General features: G+C 36.8%; 1 protein-coding gene across 12 annotated transcripts in view; it reads right to left on the minus strand.

Moving 5' to 3' along the window:
* The window catches only part of PKHD1 (PKHD1 ciliary IPT domain containing fibrocystin/polyductin), a 475,771-nt gene that overhangs the window by 164,510 nt on the left and 287,919 nt on the right, over positions 1-23,342 (minus strand). For all 12 annotated transcript variants that reach the window (XR_006385080.1, XM_044252662.1, XM_044252680.1 and 9 more), the window contains 2 exons: positions 3,075-3,188; positions 533-620 (listed from right to left, as the gene is read on the minus strand). Coding sequence is in view for 11 of the 12 variants with exons in the window: in XM_044252662.1 (XP_044108597.1) it covers positions 533-620; positions 3,075-3,188 (202 nt within the window). In the remaining variant the exon portion in view is untranslated. The remainder of the gene's footprint in view (positions 1-532; positions 621-3,074; positions 3,189-23,342) is intronic.

Consider the following 23,342-nt stretch of genomic DNA (forward strand, 5'->3'; position numbering starts at 1 on the left):
TTTTTATCTCCTGATCTTGTCTTCCATGTTCAGGTAGATTCCTCAGTTAGCTCCTCATGGTGCCTGTTCACTTTGAGGCACTGGCATTCTCATTCTACTACCCCTAGTGCAGTACTGAATTCTGTTATTGCATTTTAAATTCTGTAAGATTCTTCATAAGCTTCATCTCCTATTTTATTTCTACCTCCTTGTCAGCTATCATCTTAACTCAGATGATTATGATATTGCTTTACATTTCATTTGTTATATCACAGAATTCATATTTTTAAATATTTACTGATAGCAGTGAACATGTATTATCTAAACTTTCCTCCTTATATAAACTATAGACTCTTCTGCCTGTGGTTTGTTTTGTTCTTTTTCTATTATGTTACAGAGGTTTTTTTGAATCCTTTCTAGTCCCTTATTTTACCATTTCTTCATCCTTGAGTTTTGAGTCTTAATCTAAAATTTAATTTCGTGTTATAACAAAACCCAAAGCATCAGCAAACTAAACAAGCTAACACATCCTAAACTTACTCTCATTTCTTACCTCTCATTGCCTGAGGCAATATCAGCTGCCAGACGGGTCCAGGATTTCTTAGGACAAGCCCCATGAAGCTGGACTTTCCCATATATTCCTGAAAGGAAAAGGAGCATCAGTTGAATAAGAAATTTTCAGAGGAATTAAGGCCATCTAAGTAAAACTCACTAGAGAGCTTATTGTGCAATATCTGTAATATGGAAACTATATATCAAGCTGTCCACCTTATCAAAGAATATTTAAGTTCTCTATTTTCAGCAGGGTGAATATATATCACATGGTTATGGAACTTACCCTTGTTCTCTCAAAAGCTATAAAGAAATGAATACTATACCACATCTAGTAATCCAAAAGTTGGGAAATAGACCATTCCAATGACTAACTAGTTAAATTCCACCATTAAGTGACTCTAAACCATTTGTAATTCGGTTGGAAGTTAGCTGGTTTTGATATTTTATGTTATAGCTTTCATTTTCCAAAAAACAAGGGTAATTTTATTCCCTGAGGAAAGAGATTTGGTGCTATTAGCTTTGTTTTCAGTGGTTGGACCTCATATTTTTTTGTATTACAGATATCAAAGGAGAGATCTCTAGCTCCTTTGTTTCCAAATATAATTTATTTCAGACTCATAAATTAAAGTCGTACCAGGGACATGCTTGATGCAGTCCAGTTTTATTCCTTCAGGTCTTTCCTCTTACATGTTTTATTGCCATTTAAAATCACATGAAGCACAATTCCTCATATTCCAGTGGTCTCAAAATGTTTTGAGCAAGAACCCAAATTATGATCATGCACCCCTAATGCATGTGTATCTATTTATTTTTAGAAAAACATACATACATATGAATATGTTCACATACGTTTGAATAGGGTTCTAATATTTTCTTCCTGAACCCAGATGTGTTGTCTGCATACCCCTGGATTGGCACATACCAGTTTTGCATATCACTAATCTTGAAATCTAAAGCCTTTGCAATTTTTAGCAGAAAACATGTGAACAGAAGAACTGAACACCACCCATAAGGTACAAATACTATGCCTTAATCCAATGTGAACAACAATAAAAAATTCTCAATCAATAAGAATCTAACCAACTGTTTATGTTACTACCTATATTTTTCCATATTTTAATTCAGAAAAAAGTCATAGAACTTAAATTTGGATCAATGGAAATGTAAGAAATATTCTCACTTTCCAGACATGTACTGGAATAATCAATCTTTCATAATAATAGTCATATAGATATGACTATTACATATATATATAAGTTTCATATGTTATCATAATCATCATCTTAGAAGAATTTCATCTTCTTTACTACTGGCTAAATAAATTAGGAAGGGGAGGAATGTGAGATAATGTAAAGAAATCTCCAACAACAAATATTTTAGCAAAAACCAGATAGTTTCCTTAAATTTGGGTTATGCAGGAAATTCAATTGACCAGACAAGTAGATTTCTTGATCATTTCCAATCATCAAAGACCTCCTATAAAATTATACTGTTTAGTTGTTTCCAGATAATGATACTTAAAGAAGTGAAGATCTGTCATTTACTTACAATGTCACAAAATTTCAAGCATGCAGTGAAATAAATATGTCATTCTTTATTCAATTTACTATCAGAGAAAATTTTAAAAACACTGGCTTGGCCAGTGGAGTAGAAGATTAAGACAGGCACCCTCGCATACTCCTAAAATTAAGTTTAATCCAACATTGTGCTGCATAAAACAATGTGGATACCACAAGTGAAAATAAATGGAATGTTCCTGTTATCTATTTAGTCTGTCAACTTGAAAAAAAGTAAAAATATTCTTGAACCTCATATTCTTAGAAAGAAAAAAGCATGGATGAAAAATCCTCTGGAAACAATAAAGCCTTGTCAAACTACAGTATTATCTGGTAATGGGTATACATTATGAAACTATGTTATCAACCTTCACACCATCCCAACATGATTGCTTCTCTTTTTCTGGGTTGCTGAGATCTTAGAAAATTAGTAATGCCATAGAGAGAAAGTGAGAAAATGCTAGAATAAACAGCCTCTTATCCCTATCCCTTAAAATGGAGTTAGTGAGGCTCTCACATCCTGGATGTGCAAGGCTGGTCCCAGATTCTGTGCTCCTGCATAGGTTAATTTTAAAAGAGGATTTGGTGCTGTGACAGTAGTGAGGAAACTCTCAACAGTAAATGTTTCTTTGTAATGTATAGATCTATCAATTAAAAAATATCTTACAAACCACCTAGCATTTATAGTTGATAACAGACCCTTAGTCCAGGCTTCGGCATCTGACCAATCTGGATATAAATCTAAGCTCTGACACTATAAAACAGTGTGGCCTTCCGCATATTGTTCATCATCCCTGAGTCTTATTTTTGACAACTATGAAATGGACACTGGACACTGTTACAGGAGACCTGGTAAGTGAAATAATAAATATAAATTATCTAGAAGAGTGTCTGGAATTTAGTAGACGTTCTATGGATGATACTTCGATATCAGAAACACACATTTCATTTCATTTTTAATAAAAATCTATATTATACTCTTACCAATTGTTCCTGGATCAATAAGAATTCCATTGAAACGGTCACAAGAAACTCCCTCCGATGCTCTAAGGAGAATCAGAAGCTTTTGTTCTTTTTCTAAGGGATTTTCCAAAGTACCTGTTTATAAAGAAAAGTATATTGTTTACATTAATTTGAAATTATAAGAGAGAGGAGGAAATTGTGGTGTAATTTAGAGAATGCAAAGTAGATGCTATCATATAGGCTATATGGACAAGAGCCAATGGTCAATAGATGAAATAAGGGATGGGAAGAAAATGGGATAAAGTAAACTTCTCAGAGGTAGACTGGATTATTGCTCAGCAAATATTCACTGTTCTTTCTCCATTAGGGGAGGGTATACATTCCCGACTTACTAAAATTTAGCCTGGTCATGTGACTTGTTTTGGCCAATGAAATTTGAGTAGAAGTGATAGTAATACAAGTTCTGAGTTGATGCTTTCAAATACTTTGACAGTTTTCACCAGGTCATTTGCAATTATGTTCCCTGTCATGAAAGGAGAAGTCCTTAAATAATACCTAGTGCCTGAATGAAGAGACATAGGTAGCATACTTAAATAAAACATGTAAGCTGGAAAGGATGCTAGCGTAAATATTTGTGGTTGTAAGCCACTTAGATTCAGGAGGTATCTGATACACACTATTACAGCAAAACCTGGCTGATACACCATCGGTGGCTGGATCTCCAAATTGCTTTACATGTATTTTTGCATTTAATCCTCATAGCACACCTGAGAAGTAAGCCTGATTCTTATCTCAGTTTTAAATATCCATACATAACAAAGCTTAGAGGTTAATGGACTTGTCCAAATTTCTCCAGCTAGTATGGAAGAGTCTGAATTTGAACAATGGTGACTTTGAACAATTTATGCCAAGTGATTCATTAAATAAGTACTAGGTTCTTTTCTAAGCCTAAATTATTTTAGCAGCATAAGGAGACAATCCATTCAGGCTATGAAGGTCAGCATTACTTTTGACTTCTGACTTCATTCCACTGATGCAAATAGAGGAGTTTGGTGACTTTTACAGCATGAAAATTGTTTGGGGAATTCTGCTGCGAAGTGTAAGTATCGACCTAACAAAGGGGTTATTTTCTGCAGAACATACATCTTAAGATACAGAAAGTATTACAAAAACTTTGTTTCTCAAGAAGCAACTACTGCAAAGATAGTTCCCAAATTATACACTGGCTCAAACAGGTTAAAAAATAACATCTGTTAGCAAACAAGAATTTTCCAGTTTGGAAATTCTTGAAAACACAACCAAAGCTGTGGCTGCCAAATACAGCACAGAATCATGGGCAAACTGAAAATTGCCTGGTTGTTATTTTGGTTAAGTGGTCTTTCAGGGGGCATAAAATCATTCTCCTTGGCTGGCATTTATATATATGTATATACATATATATATATATATACACATATATATAATATATAACATAATATATACATATATATGTATATACATATATACATATATATAATATATAACATAAACATATGTATATATGTTTATGTTTACACACACACACACACACACACACACACATGCATACACCTGGTCAACCAAAAGCTTCCCATGTGTGTTGTGAATTTGCAGCTTGCTACATCTTTACAGTCTAGCCTTCATAGCCATTAGTCCACAAGGCCATGTTGAATGTAAGCCTCAGAGAGGTAAGGAAATCTGCCTTGACCCATACAGCAGGTCAGGGGGCAAGGGATCAGCCCCACAGCCTGTGTATTCCCAACAGAATGCTGAAGTCCACTGCTACTCCACGTGGGCAATGGCAATCCTCAGCTGAATGAATAATGTATCCTCTTGTCCCAAACAAAGATGTGTTAGAGCAGAAAGAAGGAAAGCAGGGGAGGAGGAGAATGTTAAGAAAAATGTGTGTGGTGTAGCTCTTATCTGGCAGCTTTAAGTCTGTCCAGTAAGCCGTTTTCCAACTGTGATTTCATTTATTTCACGGAGGGTAGTTTAGATTCTTGGGGGGGGGAAATGGCCTAGCACTAAACAGATACCAGAGAGAAAAAAGTAGGACAGTTTTTGCCCTAGAGAAATGTATGCAGAGTCCCACAAAGAGAGTTCGGCATTCCTCTAAAATCTGAGATTAAATCAATTATGCAACCCCAAACTGCAGCACATGTGAGCTTTTGCAGAAAGTCTGAGCTAAATTAGTCTCTGGCGTGATATTTTGGTATCTGAAATGACCAGAGTTTGAATTTTTTTTTTTTTATGGTGATGTGGGGGAAGGGAACGGTAGAGGATAGGGACTGAGTAGAAAGAAGACCAAAATGACCTAAATGGGGGGAAAAAGTGCTGTTTTCACATTAAAATGCATCACCTCTTGAATCTGTAAGAGATGGTGAATGGGAAGCCTTAAAGGTCAGGCTCCTCTTTTAGTCTCAAATCTGCAATCAAAAAGAGATGAGGATTCTCACCAGTTTGGGCTTTATCCCTAAATGACAGAGGCCACTTCTGAGAGAAAGCTCTCAAGATAAGGCAATTCCTCTCTGGGTTTCCTTTTTCCAGCTTCTTCAAGCTGCTCTGAACTGTAGCAAAAGGCATTTTCCAACCCGGATTAATTTAGATACCGGTGGTAGAGGGAAATGGTTGCTGCTGCACTGCAGACATGCCGGGCGTTTTGGCATACGTGAACTCATCTCATCGAGTTCTTCCAACCCTCTGATGGATTATTGTTGAGGTTCCCATGGGGGAACTGAGACAGAGAGGTTAGTCAACTTGTCAGAAATTACACAGATAACAAGTGCTGAGCCTCGGCTTAGACTTAATAGGTACCATCCTAGGACATTTAGATATAGAGGAACAGGAAAGATGGGAAGGGAGGTTGCCATTACTTAGTGTGATGGTGGACAATGGAGGGGAAACAGAATCTATTCCAGGTGCTGAAATCATCTTGGGAAATGGAAGAAAATAAGTTCTGGTATATGAAAGATAACTGTTATAATGATTTGAGAAATATGGTACAAATGGATTCCATGAACTTCAAAGGTAAGGAAAAGGGAAAAGAACATTACATTATTTTATTAACTAAAGCTCTTTGATGGAATCAAGTATAAACCTAGTTTACACTTAAGCCCACTCTCTCAGCATGACTCCCCACACCTTGTAACTAAGCCAACACACACTGAATTACTTACCATTCCCTCCACACTCTCCCCTATGCACATGAGAGTCCCCAGGCTTCAATATCTCCACCATTGTCCTGTTTAACTCCTAATCATTCCTCAAACTTGGCTCCACTGTTATTTATTTCTAACAGCTTTCTATGATTTTGAATTAGATGCTCTCTTTCGTGCATAAAAATGTCCACACCCATTGCTGCAGTAATTCTTCCCCAAGCGCTTGTCTTAAAGAAATAGATTCCTTGACATGCTCAAAAGCTGAGTCACCTAAGTCCCTAAACAAGCCCAAAGCCAGCTCTGATGTCACCTCTTTGGGGATCCTCATTTGTCAGCTAAGACTAGGGTAAGTGGCCCCCTATGGGATGTCACAACATAACATGGCCTGTCTCTGTACTTCTAAACGATGCCATAAGTGCCTTCCCCCAATGGCCTTCTGTTTACAGTGAGTGAATCGAGAGAAAGGACTGTGTATTGACAACAGGATTCACTTATATGTTATCACAGAAATGGTGAACCAGCTATTTTTACCAATCTTCTTCCTTGCAGAAAACAATTAGAAATAAAGAAAAAAAGGGGGAGGAATCAAGATGGCGGAGAAGTAGCAGGCAGAGACTACTTCAGCTAGCAGGAGATCAGCTAGATAACTTATCTAAAGAGTGCAAACACCTGCAAATCCATTGGCAGATCAAAGAGAAGAAAAACAGCAATTCTAGAAACATGAAAACAACCACTTTCTGAAAGGTAGGACTGGGGGAGAAGTGAATCCAAAGCAATGGGAAGATAGACCCTGGGGGAGGGGCTGGCTCCCGGCAAGTGGCGGAGCAACGGAGCACAAAATCGGGACTTTTAAAAGGCTCTTCCGCTGAAGGACATTGCTCCAGAGGCTAAACCGGGGTGAAGCCCACGCGGGTTCAGCATGGTATCTGGTCCCACAGGGTCACAGAAGGATCAGGGATGTCTGAGTGTCGCAGAGCTTGCAGGTACTGGAGTGAGAAAGCCGGCTGCAGAGACAGAGCCGACAGTAAGCTCGCAGTTCGGGGTTACCTTGAACCGGTTGCAGGCTCGGTGAGCTTGGAGCTCGGCCGGAGGTGAGGCAGACGGGAGTTACTGGGTGCTGTTCTCTGAGGGCGCACTGAGGAGTGGGGCCCCAGGCTCTCGGCTCCTCCCAGACGGAGACCAGGAGGCCGCCATTTGTATTCCTGTCCTCCGGAACTCTACGGAAAGCGCTCAGGGAACAAAAGCTCCTGAAAGCAAACCCGAGCGGGTTACTAAGCCCGGCCCCTGGTAAGGGCGTTGCAATTCTGCCTGGGGCAAAGACACTTAAGAATCAATACAACAGGCCTCCCCCAGAAGATCAACAAGAAATCCAGCCAAGACCAAGTTCACCTACCAAGGAGTGCAGTTTCAATACCAAGGAGAGCAGCAGAATTCCAGAGGAGGAGAAATCAAAGCACGGAACTCATGGCTTTATCCCTGTGATTTTTTAGTCTTGCAGTTAAAGTAATTTTTTTCTTTTTCATTTTTTTCTCTTCTTTTGCTAAATTTTTAAATTTTTTAAAATTTTTTATTTTTTTAACTTTTACCCTTTTCATTTTTAATGTTTTTAACTAGTTTATCTAATATATATATTTTTTCTTTTTCATACTTTTCTTTATTCGTTTACTTTTTTTAATTCCTTTTTTATTTTTTTTCTTTCTTTTTTTTTGACTTCTTTTTATCCCCTTTCTCCCCCCTCACAATTTGAGATCTCTTCTGATTTGGTTAAAGCATATTTTCCTGGGGTTGTTGACACCCTTTTAGTATTTTACTTGCTCCTCATATACTCCTATCTAGACAAAATGACAAGGCGGAAAAATTCACCACAAAAAAAAGAACAAGAGGCAGTACCAAAGGCTAGGGACCTAATCAATACAGACATTGGTAATATGTCAGATCTAGAGTTCAGAATGACAATTCTCAAGGTTCTAGCCGGGCTCGAAAAAGGCATGGAAGATATTAGAGAAACCCTCTCGGGAGATATAAAAGCCCTATCTGGAGAAATAAAAGAACTAAAATCTAACCAAGTTGAAATAAAAAAAGCTATTAATGAGGTGCAATCAAAAATGGAGGCTCTCACTGCTAGGATAAATGAGGCAGAAGACAGAATTAGCGATATAGAAGACCAAATGACAGAGAATAAAGAAGCTGAGCAAAAGAGGGACAAACAGCTACTGGACCACGAGGGGAGAATTTGAGAGATAAGTGACACCATAAGACGAAACAACATTAGAATAATTGGGATTCCAGAAGAAGAAGAAAGAGAGAGGGGAGCAGAAGGTATACTGGAGAGAATTATTGGGGAGAATTTCCCCAATATGGCAAAGGGAACGAGCATCAAAATTCAGGAGTTCAGAGAATGCCCCTCAAAATCAATAAGAATAGGCCCACACCACGTCACCTAATGGTAAAATTTACAAGTCTTAGTGACAAAGAGAAAATCCTGAAAGCAGCCTGGGAAAAGGAGTTGTACAACATACAATGGTAAAAATATTAGATTGGCAGCTGACTTATCCACAGAGACCAGGCAGGCCAGAAAGAGCTGGCATGATATTGGCAGCTGAATTATCCACAGAGACCTGGCAGGCCAGAAAGAGCTGGCATGATATTTTCAGAGCACTAAATGGGAAAAACATGGAGCCAAGAATACTATATCCAGCTAGGTTATCATTTAAAATAGAAGGAGAGATTAAAAGCTTCCAGGACAAACAAAAACTGAAAGAATTTGCAAACACCAAACCAGCTCTACAGGAAATATTGAAAGGGGTCCTCTAAGCAAAGAGAGAGCCTACAAGTGGTAGGTCAGTAAGGAACAGAGACAATATACAGTAACAGTCACCTTACAGGCAATACAATGGCACTAAATTCATATCTCTCAATAGTTACCCTGAATGTTAATGGGCTAAATGCCCCAATCAAAAGACACAGGTATCAGAATGGATAAAAAAACAAAACCCATCTATATGTTGCCTCCAAGAAACTCATTTTAAGCCCGAAGACACCTCCAGATTTAAAGTGAGGGGGTGGAAAAGAATTTACCATGCTAATGGACATCAGAAGAAAGCAGGAGTGGCAATCCTTATATCAGATCAATTAGATTTTAAGCCAAAGACTGTAATAAGAGATGAGGAAGGACACTATATCATACTCAAAGGGTCTGTCCAACAAGAAGATCTAACAATTTTGAATATTTATGCCCCCAACATGGGAGCAGCCAACTATATAAACCAATTAATAACAAAATCAAAGAAACACATCAACAATAATACAATAATAGTAGGGGACTTTAACACTCCCCTCACTGAAATGGACAGATCATCAAAGCAAAAGATCAGCAAGGAAATAAAGGCCTTAAACGACACACTGGACCAGATGGACATCACAGATATATTTAGAACATTTCATCCCAAAGCAACAGAATACACATTCTTCTCTAGTGCACATGGAACATTCTCCACAATAGATCACATCCTCGTTCCTAAATCAGGACTCAACCGGTATCTAACAATATTGTTCACAGCAGCATAAAATTTAAAAAAAAATAAATTTTTAAAAAATGAAAAAAAAAAAAAAGATTGGGATCATTCCATGCATATTTTCAGACCACAGTGCTCTGAAGCTAGAACTCAACCACAAAAGGAAGTTTGGAAAGAACCCAAATACATGGAGACTAAACAGCATCCTTCTAAAGAATGAATGGGTCAACCGGGAAATTAAAGAAGAATTGAAAAAAATAATGGAAACAAATGATAATGAAAACACAACGGTTCAAAATCTGTGGGACACAACAAAGACAGTCCTGAGAGGAAAATATATAGCGGTACAAGCCTTTCTCAAGAAACAAGAAAGGTCTCAGGTACACAACCTAAACCTATACCTAAAGGAGCTGGAGATAGAACAAGAAAGAAACCCTAAACCCAGCAGGAGAAGAGAAATCATAAAGATCAGAGCAGAAATCAATGAAATAGAAACCAAAAAAAACAATAGAACCAATCAACAAAAGTAGGAGCTGGTTCTTTGAAAGAATTGATAAAATTGATAAACCCCTGGCCAGACTTATCAAAAAGAAAAGAGAAAGGACCCAAATAAATAAAATCATGAATGAAAGAGGAGAGATCACAACTAACACCAAAGAAATACAAACTATTATAAGAACATACTATGAGCAACTCTACGCCAACAAATTTGACAATCTGGAAGAAATGGATGTATTCCTAGAAACATATAAACTACCACAACTGAACCAGGAAGAAATAGAAAGCCTGAACAGACCCATAACCAGTAAGGAGATTGAAACAGTCATTAAAAATCTCCAAACAAACAAAAGCCCAGGGCCAGACGGCTTCCCGGGGGAATTCTACCAAACATTTAAAGAAGAACTAATTACTATTCTCCTGAAACTGTTCCAAAAAATAGAAATGGAAGGAAAACTTCCAAACTCATTTTATGAGGCCAGCATCACCTTGATCCCCAAACCAGACAAGGATCCCATCAAAAAAGAGAGCTATAGACCAATATCCTTGATGAACACAGATGCGAAAATCCTCACCAAAATACTAGCCAATAGGATTCAACAGTACATTAAAAGGATTATTCACCACGACCAAGTGGGATTTATCCCAGGGCTGCAAGGTTGGTTCAACATCCGCAAATCAGTCAATGTGATACAACGCATCAATAAAAGAAAGAACAAGAACCATATGATACTCTCAATAGATGCTGAAAAAGCATTTGACAAAGTACAGCATCCCTTCCTGATCAAAACTCTTCAAAGTGTAGGGATAGAGGGCACATACCTCAATATAAACAAAGCCATCTATGAAAACCCACCGCAAATATAATTCTTAATGGAGAAAAAATGAAAGCTTTTCCGCTAAGGTCAGGAACACGGCAGGGATGTCCATTATCACCACTGCTATTCAACATAGTACTAGAAGTCCTAGCCTCAACAATCAGACAACAAAAGGAAATTAAAGGCATCCAAATCGGCAAAGAAGAAGTCTATCTATCACTCTTCACAGATGATATGATACTATATGTGGAAAACCCGAAAGACTCCACTCCAAAACTGCTAGAACTTGTACAGGAATTCAGTAAAGTGTCAGGATATAAAATCAATGCACAGAAATCAGTTGCATTTCTCTACACCAATAACAAGACAGAAGAAAGAGAAATTAAGGAGTCAATCCCATTTACAATTGCACCCCAAACCATAAGATACCTAGGAATAAACCTAACCAAAGAGGCTAAGAATCTATACTCAGGAAACTATAAAGTACTCATGAAAGATATTGAGGAAGACACAAAGAAATGGAAAAATGTTCCATGCTCCTGGATTGGAAGAATAAATATTGTGAAAATGTCTATGCTACCTAAAGCAATCTACACATTTAATGCAATTCCTATCAAAGTACCATCCATCTTCTTCAAAGAAATGGAACAAATAATACTAAAATTTATATGGAACCAGAAAAGACCTCGAATAACCAAAGGAATATTGAAAAAGTAAGCCAAAGTTGGTGGCATCACAATTCCGGACTTCAAGCTCTATTACAAAGCTGTCATCATCAAGACAGCATGGTACTGGCACAAAAACAGACACATAGATCAATGGAACAGAATAGAGAGCCCAGAAATAGACCCTCAACTCTATGGTCAACTAATCTTTGACAAAGCAGGAAAGAATGTCCAATGGAAAAAGACAGCCTCTTCAATAAATGGTGTTGGGAATATTGGACAGCCACATGCAGAAAAATGAAATTGGACCATTTCCTTACACCACACACAAAAATAGACTCAAAATGGATGAAGGACCTCAATGTGAGAAAGGAATCCATCAAAATCCTTGAGGAGAACACAGGCAACAACCTCTTCAACCTCAGCCGCAGCAACATCTTCCTAGGACCATTGCCAAAGGCAAGGGAAGCAAGGGCAAAAATGAACTATTGGGATTTCATCAAGATCAAAAGCTTCTGCACAGCAAAGGAAACAGTTAACAAAATCAAAAGACAACTGACAGAATGGGAGAAGATATTTGCAAACGACGTATCAGATAAAGGACTAGTGTCCAAAATCTATAAAGAACTTAGCAAACTCAACACCCAAAGAACAAATAATCCAATCAAGAAATGGGCAGAGGACATGAACAGACATTTCTGCAAAGAAGACATCCAGAGGGTCAACAGACACATGGAAAAGTGCTCCATATCACTTGGCATCAGGGAAATGCAAATCAAAACCACAATAAGATATCACCTCACACCAGTCAGAATGGCTAAAATCAACAAGTCAGGAAATGACAGATGCTGGCGAGGATGCGGAGAAAGGGGAACCCTCCTACACTGTTGGTGGGAATGCAAGCTGGTGCAACCACTCTGGAAAACAGCATGGAGGTTCCTCAAAATGTTGAAAATAGAATTTCCCTATGACCCAGCAATTGCACTACTGGGTATTTACCCTAAAGATACAAACGTAGTGATCCAAAGGGACACATGCATACGAATGTTTATAGCAGCAATGTCCACAATAGCCAAACTATGGAAAGAACCTAGATGTCCATCAACAGATGAATGGATATAGAAGATGTGGTATATATACAGAATGGAATACTGTAACCATAAGTGACTCTTAATCTGACAAAACAAACTGAGGGTTGCTGGGGGGAGGGGGTTTGGGAGAAGGGGGGTGGGTTTATGGACATTGGGGAGGGTATGTGCTTTGGTGAGTGCTGTGAAGTGTGTAAACCTGGCGATTCACAGACCAGTACCCCTGGGGATAAAAATATATGTTTATAAAAAATAAAAAAAATTAATAAAATTTTTTAAAAAAAGAAATAAAGAAAATACTCCAGAGTAAGAAAAAAAAAAAAAAAAGACCCATTTCACCCACATTGTAATAATCCTAAGTACCTAGGTGCCTAGCATCATTGCTGCAGAGTAAATAAAGCAAAAATCAACAGAATCATAAGGAAACTAGATATAATAGCAGTGGAAAGCGAAACATAACAACTCACAGAATAAACAAAAAGCAGTGAACATACAGCAGTTTTGAATAATATGATTGGCAAATCTCACCTAATAGAGATGAGAAACTCAACCCACGAAGAATATGTCTCATCTTCAGACATGCACAAGAGAGTCACAAATACTGATCCTATGGTGACCGTAAAGCAAGTTTAACAAATTTAAAAGGACTGGATTCATATAGCATGTGCTTGCTGACCACAGTTCAATCAAGATATGCAATTCTTACTGAGAAAGGTTTATAAAATGATCTACATTGAAATAAAGACTTCCAATTTATCTAGAGATACCATTAAGAGAGTGAAGAAGCAAGCCACAGAGTGGGCCAAAGCATTTGCAATAATATAACCAACAGAAGGTATTTTCTACAATATATAAATGACGTCCATAAATCAATATGAAACAGATAATGCACCATTTAAAAAAGGGCAAGAGAATATTTTTCCACAAAACAAGATCTCAAATAGACAATAAAAAATTTTAAAGTGCTCAGTCACATTAGAAATGAGAGAAATGCCAATTAAACAATAATGAGATCCCACGACATACCCAGTATAACGGACTTCTATTTAATTTAGCTGTGTATTTTTTATCTCATAAACTTTCCTGAATATGCACATCATATTTCACAGTAAGTAAAACTTTATTTATTATTATGTTTCAAGGACACTCATCAATAAGTATTTGTTGATCAATAGAAACTAACCAAATTATAATTGTTTTACTGTTTCTCCATTCCATTATTATTTTTACAGCTTTATTGAGATACAACTGATACGCAAAAAAAATGCATGTATTTAATGTATACTGACTAAAATTTTAGACATATCTTTTTCTGATCCTTTTCATTGAATCCAAAGCAACAAACTGTTTCTAAATAATTTGTATTTTTTTTTAATTTTTTAAAGATTTTATTTATTTATTTGACAGAGAGAAATCACAAGTAGATGGAGAGGCAGGCAGAGAGAGACAGAGGGAAGCAGGCTCCCCGCTGAGCAGAGAGCCTGATGCGGGACTTGATCCCAGGACCCTGAGACCATGACCTGAGCCGAAGGCAGCGGCTTAACCCACTGAGCCACCCAGGTGCCCAATAATTTGTATTTCTAACCAAGTAAATGAAATTCCATAAAATACTGTGATGGCACATGAAAGATAGGTTAAGAAATTACCACCCTAAATCAATTCTGCACATTTTCTTTTCTCTTCTGAAGTAGGTTATATGGTGATGACTTTGGAAGTTGAGCTTCTAACTGGAGCACAACTATTTTTCTTATGTCTTGCTATAGCTATTTTCTTCAGAGAAAAGCCTCTAGAACATTCTTACTATCAAACCCAACAGACAAATAGTGCTAAACCAATTAAATTGTGAAGTAGATTTTATTATGAATTAGCTTTTAATTTCTAGTGTCAATTTGACCCACCTATCCCTAAAACACTCCTTCCCCATAAAATCAAACCTGGGTGAAAAAAACAAAAAATTAAAAATTAAAAAAAAAACAAAACGCAGGAGAGAGGGGTTTTCAGTCCAAGGAGATAATGAATAATCATAACAGTAACTAGTAGGCACAATCAAATGAGAATCTCTAACTCCTGTGAGAGTGATTGTATTCAGGCTGATAAATTATTATCATTGAGGCCTGTCATTTTATCAAAGTCTGATAGAATATTAAAATAAAAGTTAATATATAACTTATTCATTCACATACTGGCAAAATGTATAAAAACCCTTAAAACTTTGTAAACGAGGGTGGGCTTATTCATTCCTGTAAGCCTTGGTTTTTGCGACTAGAAAATGGGCTTACATGTACTGAGAGTTAAAAGATGTATTTCATGTTAATGATACATGGCCCAGTGTCTACATATAATAGAAAATGTTTGAAGCACTTTTAAAAAGGTTGGCTCCTAGTAGTAATAATAGTAAAAAATAGTAGTAGTAGCAATGGGGAAATGACACATTTTAAAATTAACATTTAAACTTAGAAATTAAGAAAAAGAAGCCAAGCCCTCCCCAATTAGAAATGTTCTGTTTCTAAAGTGCTAGAAACTAGACATTTTAATGGTTAAAAATATTAGGTGGTTTACTTATTTGAATGTACAGCCCAAGGAACTGTAGCAAATACAATTAAATTTATCTTAAACTCAAATACTCTGGTAAGAGATTGCTAAACAAGAAAACAAGTTATTCATTCAGTCACCTGTGTGCCTAAAATAATTTGGTTTTTCATGCAAAAATAATTAAATAGGGGCACCTGGGTGGCTCAGTGGTTTAAGCCTTTGCCTTTGGCTCCAGTCCTGATCCCAGGGTCCTGAAATCAAGCTCCGAAGCAGGCTCTTGTCTCATCAGGGACCCTGCTTCTCCCTCTCTCTCTGCCTGCCTCTCTGCCTACTTGTGATCTCTCTCTCTCTCTCTCTCTCTCTGTCAAATAAATAAATAAAATCTTAAAATCAATCAATCAATTAATTAATTCTTAAGGGTTATTTTATAAAATAATTCACTATTTAAATCATTTAAAAATAACAAATTTATAAGGCATTTTATATTATTATAACAGAAGTTCAAAAATCCAAAATATAGTTTGGGAACACTGACTTGGAAAATATTAACATATTAAAGGAAGGGAAGGTGGCTACTGTTTAGTAGAAACTGGTAGCCTGACAAAACAAAAGAATCATTTCTTGTGTTAGTGTTTTACTTTAAAATACATATATATTTAAATATAAAGTGATGTTTATCTGTCAGAGAACTAATATCCATCTGAAATAAAGAGATATTTTGGTGCTTAATTTCATTTTGAGATACATATTAAACATTGATGGTCAGTTTGCTTCAAGACTCACAGAAATGGAGTTTAATGTTTTCCTGAAACTGTAGAGAACAAAGCTTTTATGCTTTTGTCTTTTTAGTTAAATAAGTACAATATTTAAAAGAACATCCCTTTTGTGCCACTTTTTTATTTCACCAGCTAACACACAGTTTAACTAGAGAACTGCCACTAAGCAGAAACTTTATTTGTTGACTGATGATTCATATTAGCTAACATATAAATGTTCTATTGTGTAGACATCTATGTATACTTGTAGCCATATTTACACATTAAATGTGTTCATTTTTTAATGGTTTTCTAACCATAGTTAAGCTTGAAAGAGGATATATATATTTTTTTAACTTAATATATTATTTTTAAACATCACTACAAGATTCTCTCTGGCTACCCAATGAGTCTAACTACTGGGTATTGTGGCTTTAGGCTAGAGGATATGTTTTAATCTACACTTTTCTCTGGTTTGTCTCCTTTTTATTACTTAATCATCCAATGAGCCTTATAGAACTGTCAGTTTGGAAGGCAATAAACTGTGTATGGATTTTTCTTCTTTAGGATTGAGAAAGCCCCAATCATGGAAGCAATGAAAGAAACTTCCATATACCTAGTACTTCATTTCCTGACAATCAAAGTCATGTGCTAATGATGACCTTAGGCTCCTGGCTACAAATGTGAGACAGGGCTGACAAATACCCATCACTAGCTCTGCAAAACAATATGTGACAACTTTTGGGATAAAAACCCTGTTCTTAGCATAATTACTGAGCAACTAGGCAGCATGTCATGTGACCTGGTTGTGACAGGCCAAACAAACAATGAACTGCCATGTCCTCAGGGAAATTGATGTGCAGGGCTTGTCCTTGCTTACCTAGGTATCAAAGAGGGTTCTATTAACTTTTAAAGACACTAATTATTACTGGTAATCCCTCTCTGAAATCTACCTACAAACTGTCAGAACAGAGGTGTCCATTTGCAATTTGAGAACCATGAAATTAAAATACTCTCTCCTGGGGTACCTGGGTAGCTCAGTTGGTTAAACATCTGACTCTAGATTTGTGCTCAGGTCAGAGTCTCAGGGTCATGAAATTGAGCACCGTGTTGGGCTCTGTACTGGGCGTGAAGCCTGCTTAAAATTTTCTCTCTGTCCCTTTCCATTCTGGCACTCTTTCTCTATAAATAAATAAATAAATAAATAAGCAAGTGAGCAAATTTCTCCATTGAGTTGAACATTTGGATGAATAACATGTTAACATTATTGATATTTAAAATAACAAAGACCACATTCTAAGGCATAAGAACGATGTCTCCTCTAAGAAGAGACACTGATGAAAAAGATGAGTTCAAACAACTATTCAAGGTCAAAGAAATAAAAAATTTAAAACAATCAGGAAACCAATGTTTATTAAACAGGCTTTGAGTTGGGCATTTTTGTGAGTTTTCTTCTCCTAGACTGACTAAAAATAGAAAATACTTTGGACTGGCAAAATATCATCAACTTTTCCAACGTGTCTCACCACTATTTTATACCTTTCATTCGGGGCAAAACCATTGCAGTCATTTCCAAATTAACACTATAATTCCTTCCTTACAGATGTAGACATTTAAGTCTAGGGATACTAAATATGTTACAAGAAAAAGACATTGAGATGAAAGAGAGATCTATCCATCCATTTATGTATACACTAATCAGTCACACAGCACAGTATCAGAAGCCTACTACGCACGAGGTACATAGGTTACGAAATGTCTGAAGAATCCTATTATCTAATACACAGAAGGAACTCATGAAAATATACCATTTCACAAAAACAAAATGAATGTAATAATAAAAATATGGATTATTGAATGGACCAGAAAAAAAGACAGTGAAACCTAGTGAATAGAGTAAGGAAGTACTCACAGTAAAGATAGTCCTTTGGCACTGGCTTCTAATCTGAGTATTTAAGGTACCTAAAATAGCCTCTGATCCTGGTCCTGGTCTTTATCAGCTAGAAGTCCTGGAAACAAATCAGTAATCCCTCTGGAGCTCAATTTCCTTATCCAGGCAATGAGACAGATGATTCACAAAATCATTGAAGTCTGTGATATTACTGTTATAAATCTACTATTAGAGAATTTTCCAGAAGTTATGAAACAAGTTGCTTAACTAGAATTATAATACAGGTCTCCAGAACTGCCATATTTATGAGAGTCTTCAATTAACTTCTGTTTTGTTAAAGTTATACTCATGAGATCATGAAAAAGTAACAACTTTCAGCACAATTTGGGCTCTTTTGTGTCTTTAATACTGTAATAAGCAACATTACATTGCTTAAATCCAGTCTTCTTCATGAAACTCATGCCTACTTCTCAGTGTTCTCCAGCAAGTAGGCTGCCATTCTGCTTTACGACTGCGTAAAGCACATTCCCACTCTGCCTTGGCTCTTTTGCACTAGATCTGCCTTCTGTTTGGAAACCAGCAGTCCACATCTTTTCAAGTCTAGCTTTTTCTTTTATCTCTGGTTTGAGGTCACAGTGACTTTTCAGAAAGGCTCTTATTAACTACCTAATTTATGGTGTTCAGATCCAACCTAGACTTTACTTCATTTCATTAAAAAGGAATCTTATCTGTCTTGCTTGCTGCTAAGTACTCAAGTCCCAGGAAGAATTTTTGGCACTGAGCTGGCATTCAGTGAAAGAGAAAGAAAGGGAAAGAAGCAGGAAGGGGACAGAGACAGGGACAAATCTATAAATAAAACCGGACAGTCATCTTTAATATTTACTAATTTGTCACATTTTCTTATCCAAAAGAAAGTTATTCATGAGCACATATAAAGGTTTCATGACATCACTCTTAATGTGGATAACTGTTCATTGTTAAACATGAGATTTAATATGTTCAATTATACTTAAGATTATATTAAAGCCAAAAAAATGAAGTTGTTAATAGATAAATAGTATTGAACTCATTAAAAGTTACTGTTTCTCGGGGCACCTGGGTGACTCAGTGGGTTAGGCCTCTGACTTCAGCTTGAGTTGTGATCTTAGGGTCCTGGGATAGAGCCCTGCATCAGGCTCTCTGCTCAGTAGGAAGCCTGCTTCCCCTGCCTGCCTCTCTGCCTACTTGTGATCTCTCTCTCTCTCTCTGTGTCAAATAAATAAATAAAATCTTAAAAAAAAAAAAAGTTACTGTCCCTCAAATAGTGGACTGAATTTTTTCTTTGTTCCACATGCAAAATAACATTTCGTATCAAAAATATATTAGATACCCATTATTTAAAACAAAACAAAAAGCCATAATAAGATGGCTGGTTTCCCTTCTTACTTTCTTTGCTCTCCCCGCTATATCTTACGTTAATGATCACTCTCTCTTTCTTATAAATTCCCTCTTGTGTTTCAAGATATTACTTTTTTATCATTTAATTTTCCTTCTACCTGCACTGCTGTTTCTTTTCTATCCTCCTCCCTGAACTCAGCTTCCCCTACCACTCTTTTTTTTTCCAATTTATTTATTTTCAGAAAAACAGTATTATTTTTTCACCACACCCAGTGCTCCATGCAAGCCGTGCCCTCTATAATACCCACCACCTGGTACCCCAACCTCCCATACCCCCGCCACTTCAAACACCTCAGATTGTTTTTCAGAGTCCATAGTCTCTCATGGTTTACCTCCCCTTCCAATTTACCCAAAAGCATATACCCTCCCCAATGTCCATAACCCTAATCCCTTTCTCTCAACCCCCCTCCCCCCAGCAACCCACAGTTTGAAACAAGATGGGATAGGGAGGGAGACAAACCATAAGTGACTCCCCTACCACTCTTAAAAGGTCAGTGCTCCCCCAAATTTTAGCCACTTACACATTCCATTGAAATCTCATTTTGAGGTATATGCATCTATGTATTCAACAAACAACAAACAACACATAGGCTTCCTACGTGCCTGACACTATTCAAGCACTTTAATAAATACTCATTCATTTAATTCTCATAAAACTCCATAAAATAAGAACTATTATTCTTCCCATTTTGGAGATAAGGAAACTGAGACAGAGATAGATCCTGTAACTTATCTATAGTCACTCAGCTAACAAGTGGTAGAAAGGTAACTCATCCTGGCAGTACCATAGACCCAGATCTCCCAACCTGAAATGTGGGATGTATTCTAAACACCTTCTCACCTCACATCAAAATTGCCATTAGTTTCTTTATACCCTTAGTATTTCTGCAATTCATTCCTTCTCTTCAATTCCAGTGCCTTAGTTCAATTCCTTTGTTCTCCTGGAACACAATGGCTTCTCACATTTCACTGTGCCCCTTCCAATACACCACCCACTCTGCCAGGAGTGATCTTTCCAAGACCAAATTTAAGTATGACACTTCCCTACCTAAAACTATCCAGTGACTACCCACTCACTGCCCTCATGATAAAATTTAAACTCCATACATAATGTATGAAGCCAAGAAGCTTCTCCAGCTACCACAATTCCATAAGTCCTGCAATTCAGACTATTCCTACAACTTCCTGAGGGTATAATGTATTTCCACAAAGAAGTGTCTTTTCAGATCTCTTCCTCTATCTTTACACTCCCTCCAGGTTGGAAGATGGGACTCCTCTAATTATGTTTTTACTTGTTTGCCCCACTATTTTACTGAGACATCTCTTGCAAACTAGGATTGGTGACTAATATTTCTGTACATCCAAGTTCTCCCATAGTACTTGGCAAACAATAGGCAATGAGCAAACACATGATAAAGGAAAGAATGGATACACAAATGAAATAATTTAAGCTTATCCCAAGTGTGTTATCAAGTTAATGCGACTATCACTGAATGATGAATGAGATTGAGTTTGGCATTTGTGATGCAGCTATAACCCTCTGAGCAACGCTTTGATCTTAAACATCCCTTCTAATTCTATAGCATTCTCCCCTTCCACTCTACTTTCTACTCTACTAAAAGTCAGTTGATACCTTTTGCCAGCACCAGTTGACTTAAAAGCAGAACCATAAAATATAATTCTACAATGTTAGGACTTGGATTGGATGGCATCAGACAGCAGACATACTCTGGCAGTGCTCTGTGCCAAGGTCCACACCTATTAAGTCTGTTTACTAACCAGTATTATTATTTATTTCATGTTGGTATTTCTTTTAGGGTGTGGTAGAATTAGACAGAAGGGTTAAAAGTCTTCCTTCAGGCATGATACACATAAAATTGGACAGAAGGGTCCTAGTAATCAACCTTGTCCATGGAACACATGGACAAAACAGGGAGAAAAATAATACACCATTGTCTACTAATAGGTAAAAACAAAGTTGGGAATGGACAAATTTTAAAATAATATTTGAAATGATAAATGAAAACTGGAAAGTTTCTGTGTCACTTCCCTTTAAAGATATATTTTTTCAAGCATAAAGTTTTTATTATAGTGATAAGTGAACACAGAAGCCTAAAAAACAACTTAAAAGTAAAAGACTAATCTTAGCAATAGGTGTCAACCTAAAATACATTTTCTAGTCAAAAGAACAAGGTTCAGTTTTGTTAAGTATTTATATAAGTTAGCTGAATGAGGATTTTATAGACTATTAAATAAATGAACAAATGATATTAATCTGGGAGGAAAAGATCAGAACCTAAAAGGACTTCCCCACTGTGGAAAAATTGATCAAAATGATAAAATAAAGAAATAAATAAAAAGTATCACACTTAGACACCCCTAAAACTCGGGGAAAAACAAAGTAATCCTTACACAAGTGTACAATGTAGCGATATGAAATGCAAAGGCAGCACATATAAAAAAATAGGAATTAGAGTTGACAACATACTTGGCAGGACCAATAGCATGAAGGGTTGGACAGAGAAGTTAGTTTAATGTTTCATCATATTAATAAAAGGATGATATGTATTGAAGTTTATTTCAAACCTCCATTTCAAACTTTGCCTGTCTTTCCTCTGCTCAGTTCCCCAGGATGCTGCTGACCTGCATGTACTACATCAAGTTCTTCCTTACTCAGAGCTTCAGTTTAGCGGGATGATAGAACAAGAAAGAGATAAGGTAGAAAAGAAAGTGAGATCAAGGTATTTTTTCCCATAAGCCTTTCCCTGTACTGAGTCTCAGATACACAGAAGGTCATGGCACTGGGAATCACCTCCACACACACACACACACACCTCCATCTCTAATTCTAGCAATGACTTCCTTTTTTCACTCCTTTAAAGCAAGGGGTAGTAAGGATGTTCTGCTGTTACTAGCTTTAGGGAAGTCTCCGTGCCATTTGGATTTTTGTGAATATTTCCTTCATTAACATCTCCTCAAATTGTCCAATTCGATATGGCATCTATTTTTTTCAAGCACCCTGACAGGTAAACTTTCATCAAATACCTATTACATGGCAAGCACGTAAAAAGAACTGTTATATTTAATGGTTTTAACATCCCTCCAAGGAACTTTCTATTTTGCCATATACTTTACTGATGAATAAATGGATGTGTCTAGAGGGTGATTAGCTTAAGGTCAAACATCAAGTAGGTGACCAAGCTGGATTTGATCCCAAGCCATTCAACTTCGAGCCCATGCTCATCATTATACTCATTTTACTCTGTTCAGAGTAAGTCAGGGTCCACCCAGGAAAAGTTTTTTCCCTCTGGCTTCATACTCTCAGAGGAACTGAACAAAGTGGTGTTTAAAGGTGATGTTAGAGAGTATGAGGATCTCATAACTCTGAAATATGTGAAGTAAGTACAAATTTGTAAAATCTTTCTGAAAAGCAATTTAACAGCATATATCAAGGACCTTAAAACATCCACTTATATGAACAGAGAAGAAATACAAAAACAACCATAAAGCAAGTAGCAAAATGACAATGAGCACATACCTATCAAGAATAACTATGAATGCAAATGAAATAACTGGTCCAATCAAAAGACATGGAGTGATGCAATGGTTAAAAAAGCAAGACCCAAGTACGCTCGCTACCTATAGGAGACTCATTTCAGACCTAAAGACACATGCAGGTCGAAAGTGAAGGGATAGAAAAACATTTACTGTGCAAATGGAGATGAAAAAAGCCAGGGTAGCAAAACAGACTTTTAAAAACATCTATAACAAGACACAAAGAAGGATACTACATAATCATAAAGGGAACAATCCAACAAGAAGATGTAACAATGTAAATATTTATGCACTCAACATGGAAGCATCCAAATACATAGAGAACTTATTAACAAATACAAAAGAAGTAAGCAACAGTA

Source organism: Neovison vison, chromosome 1 (assembly GCF_020171115.1).
Source record: "Neovison vison isolate M4711 chromosome 1, ASM_NN_V1, whole genome shotgun sequence".
Taxonomy (NCBI): Eukaryota; Metazoa; Chordata; class Mammalia; order Carnivora; family Mustelidae; genus Neogale; species Neogale vison.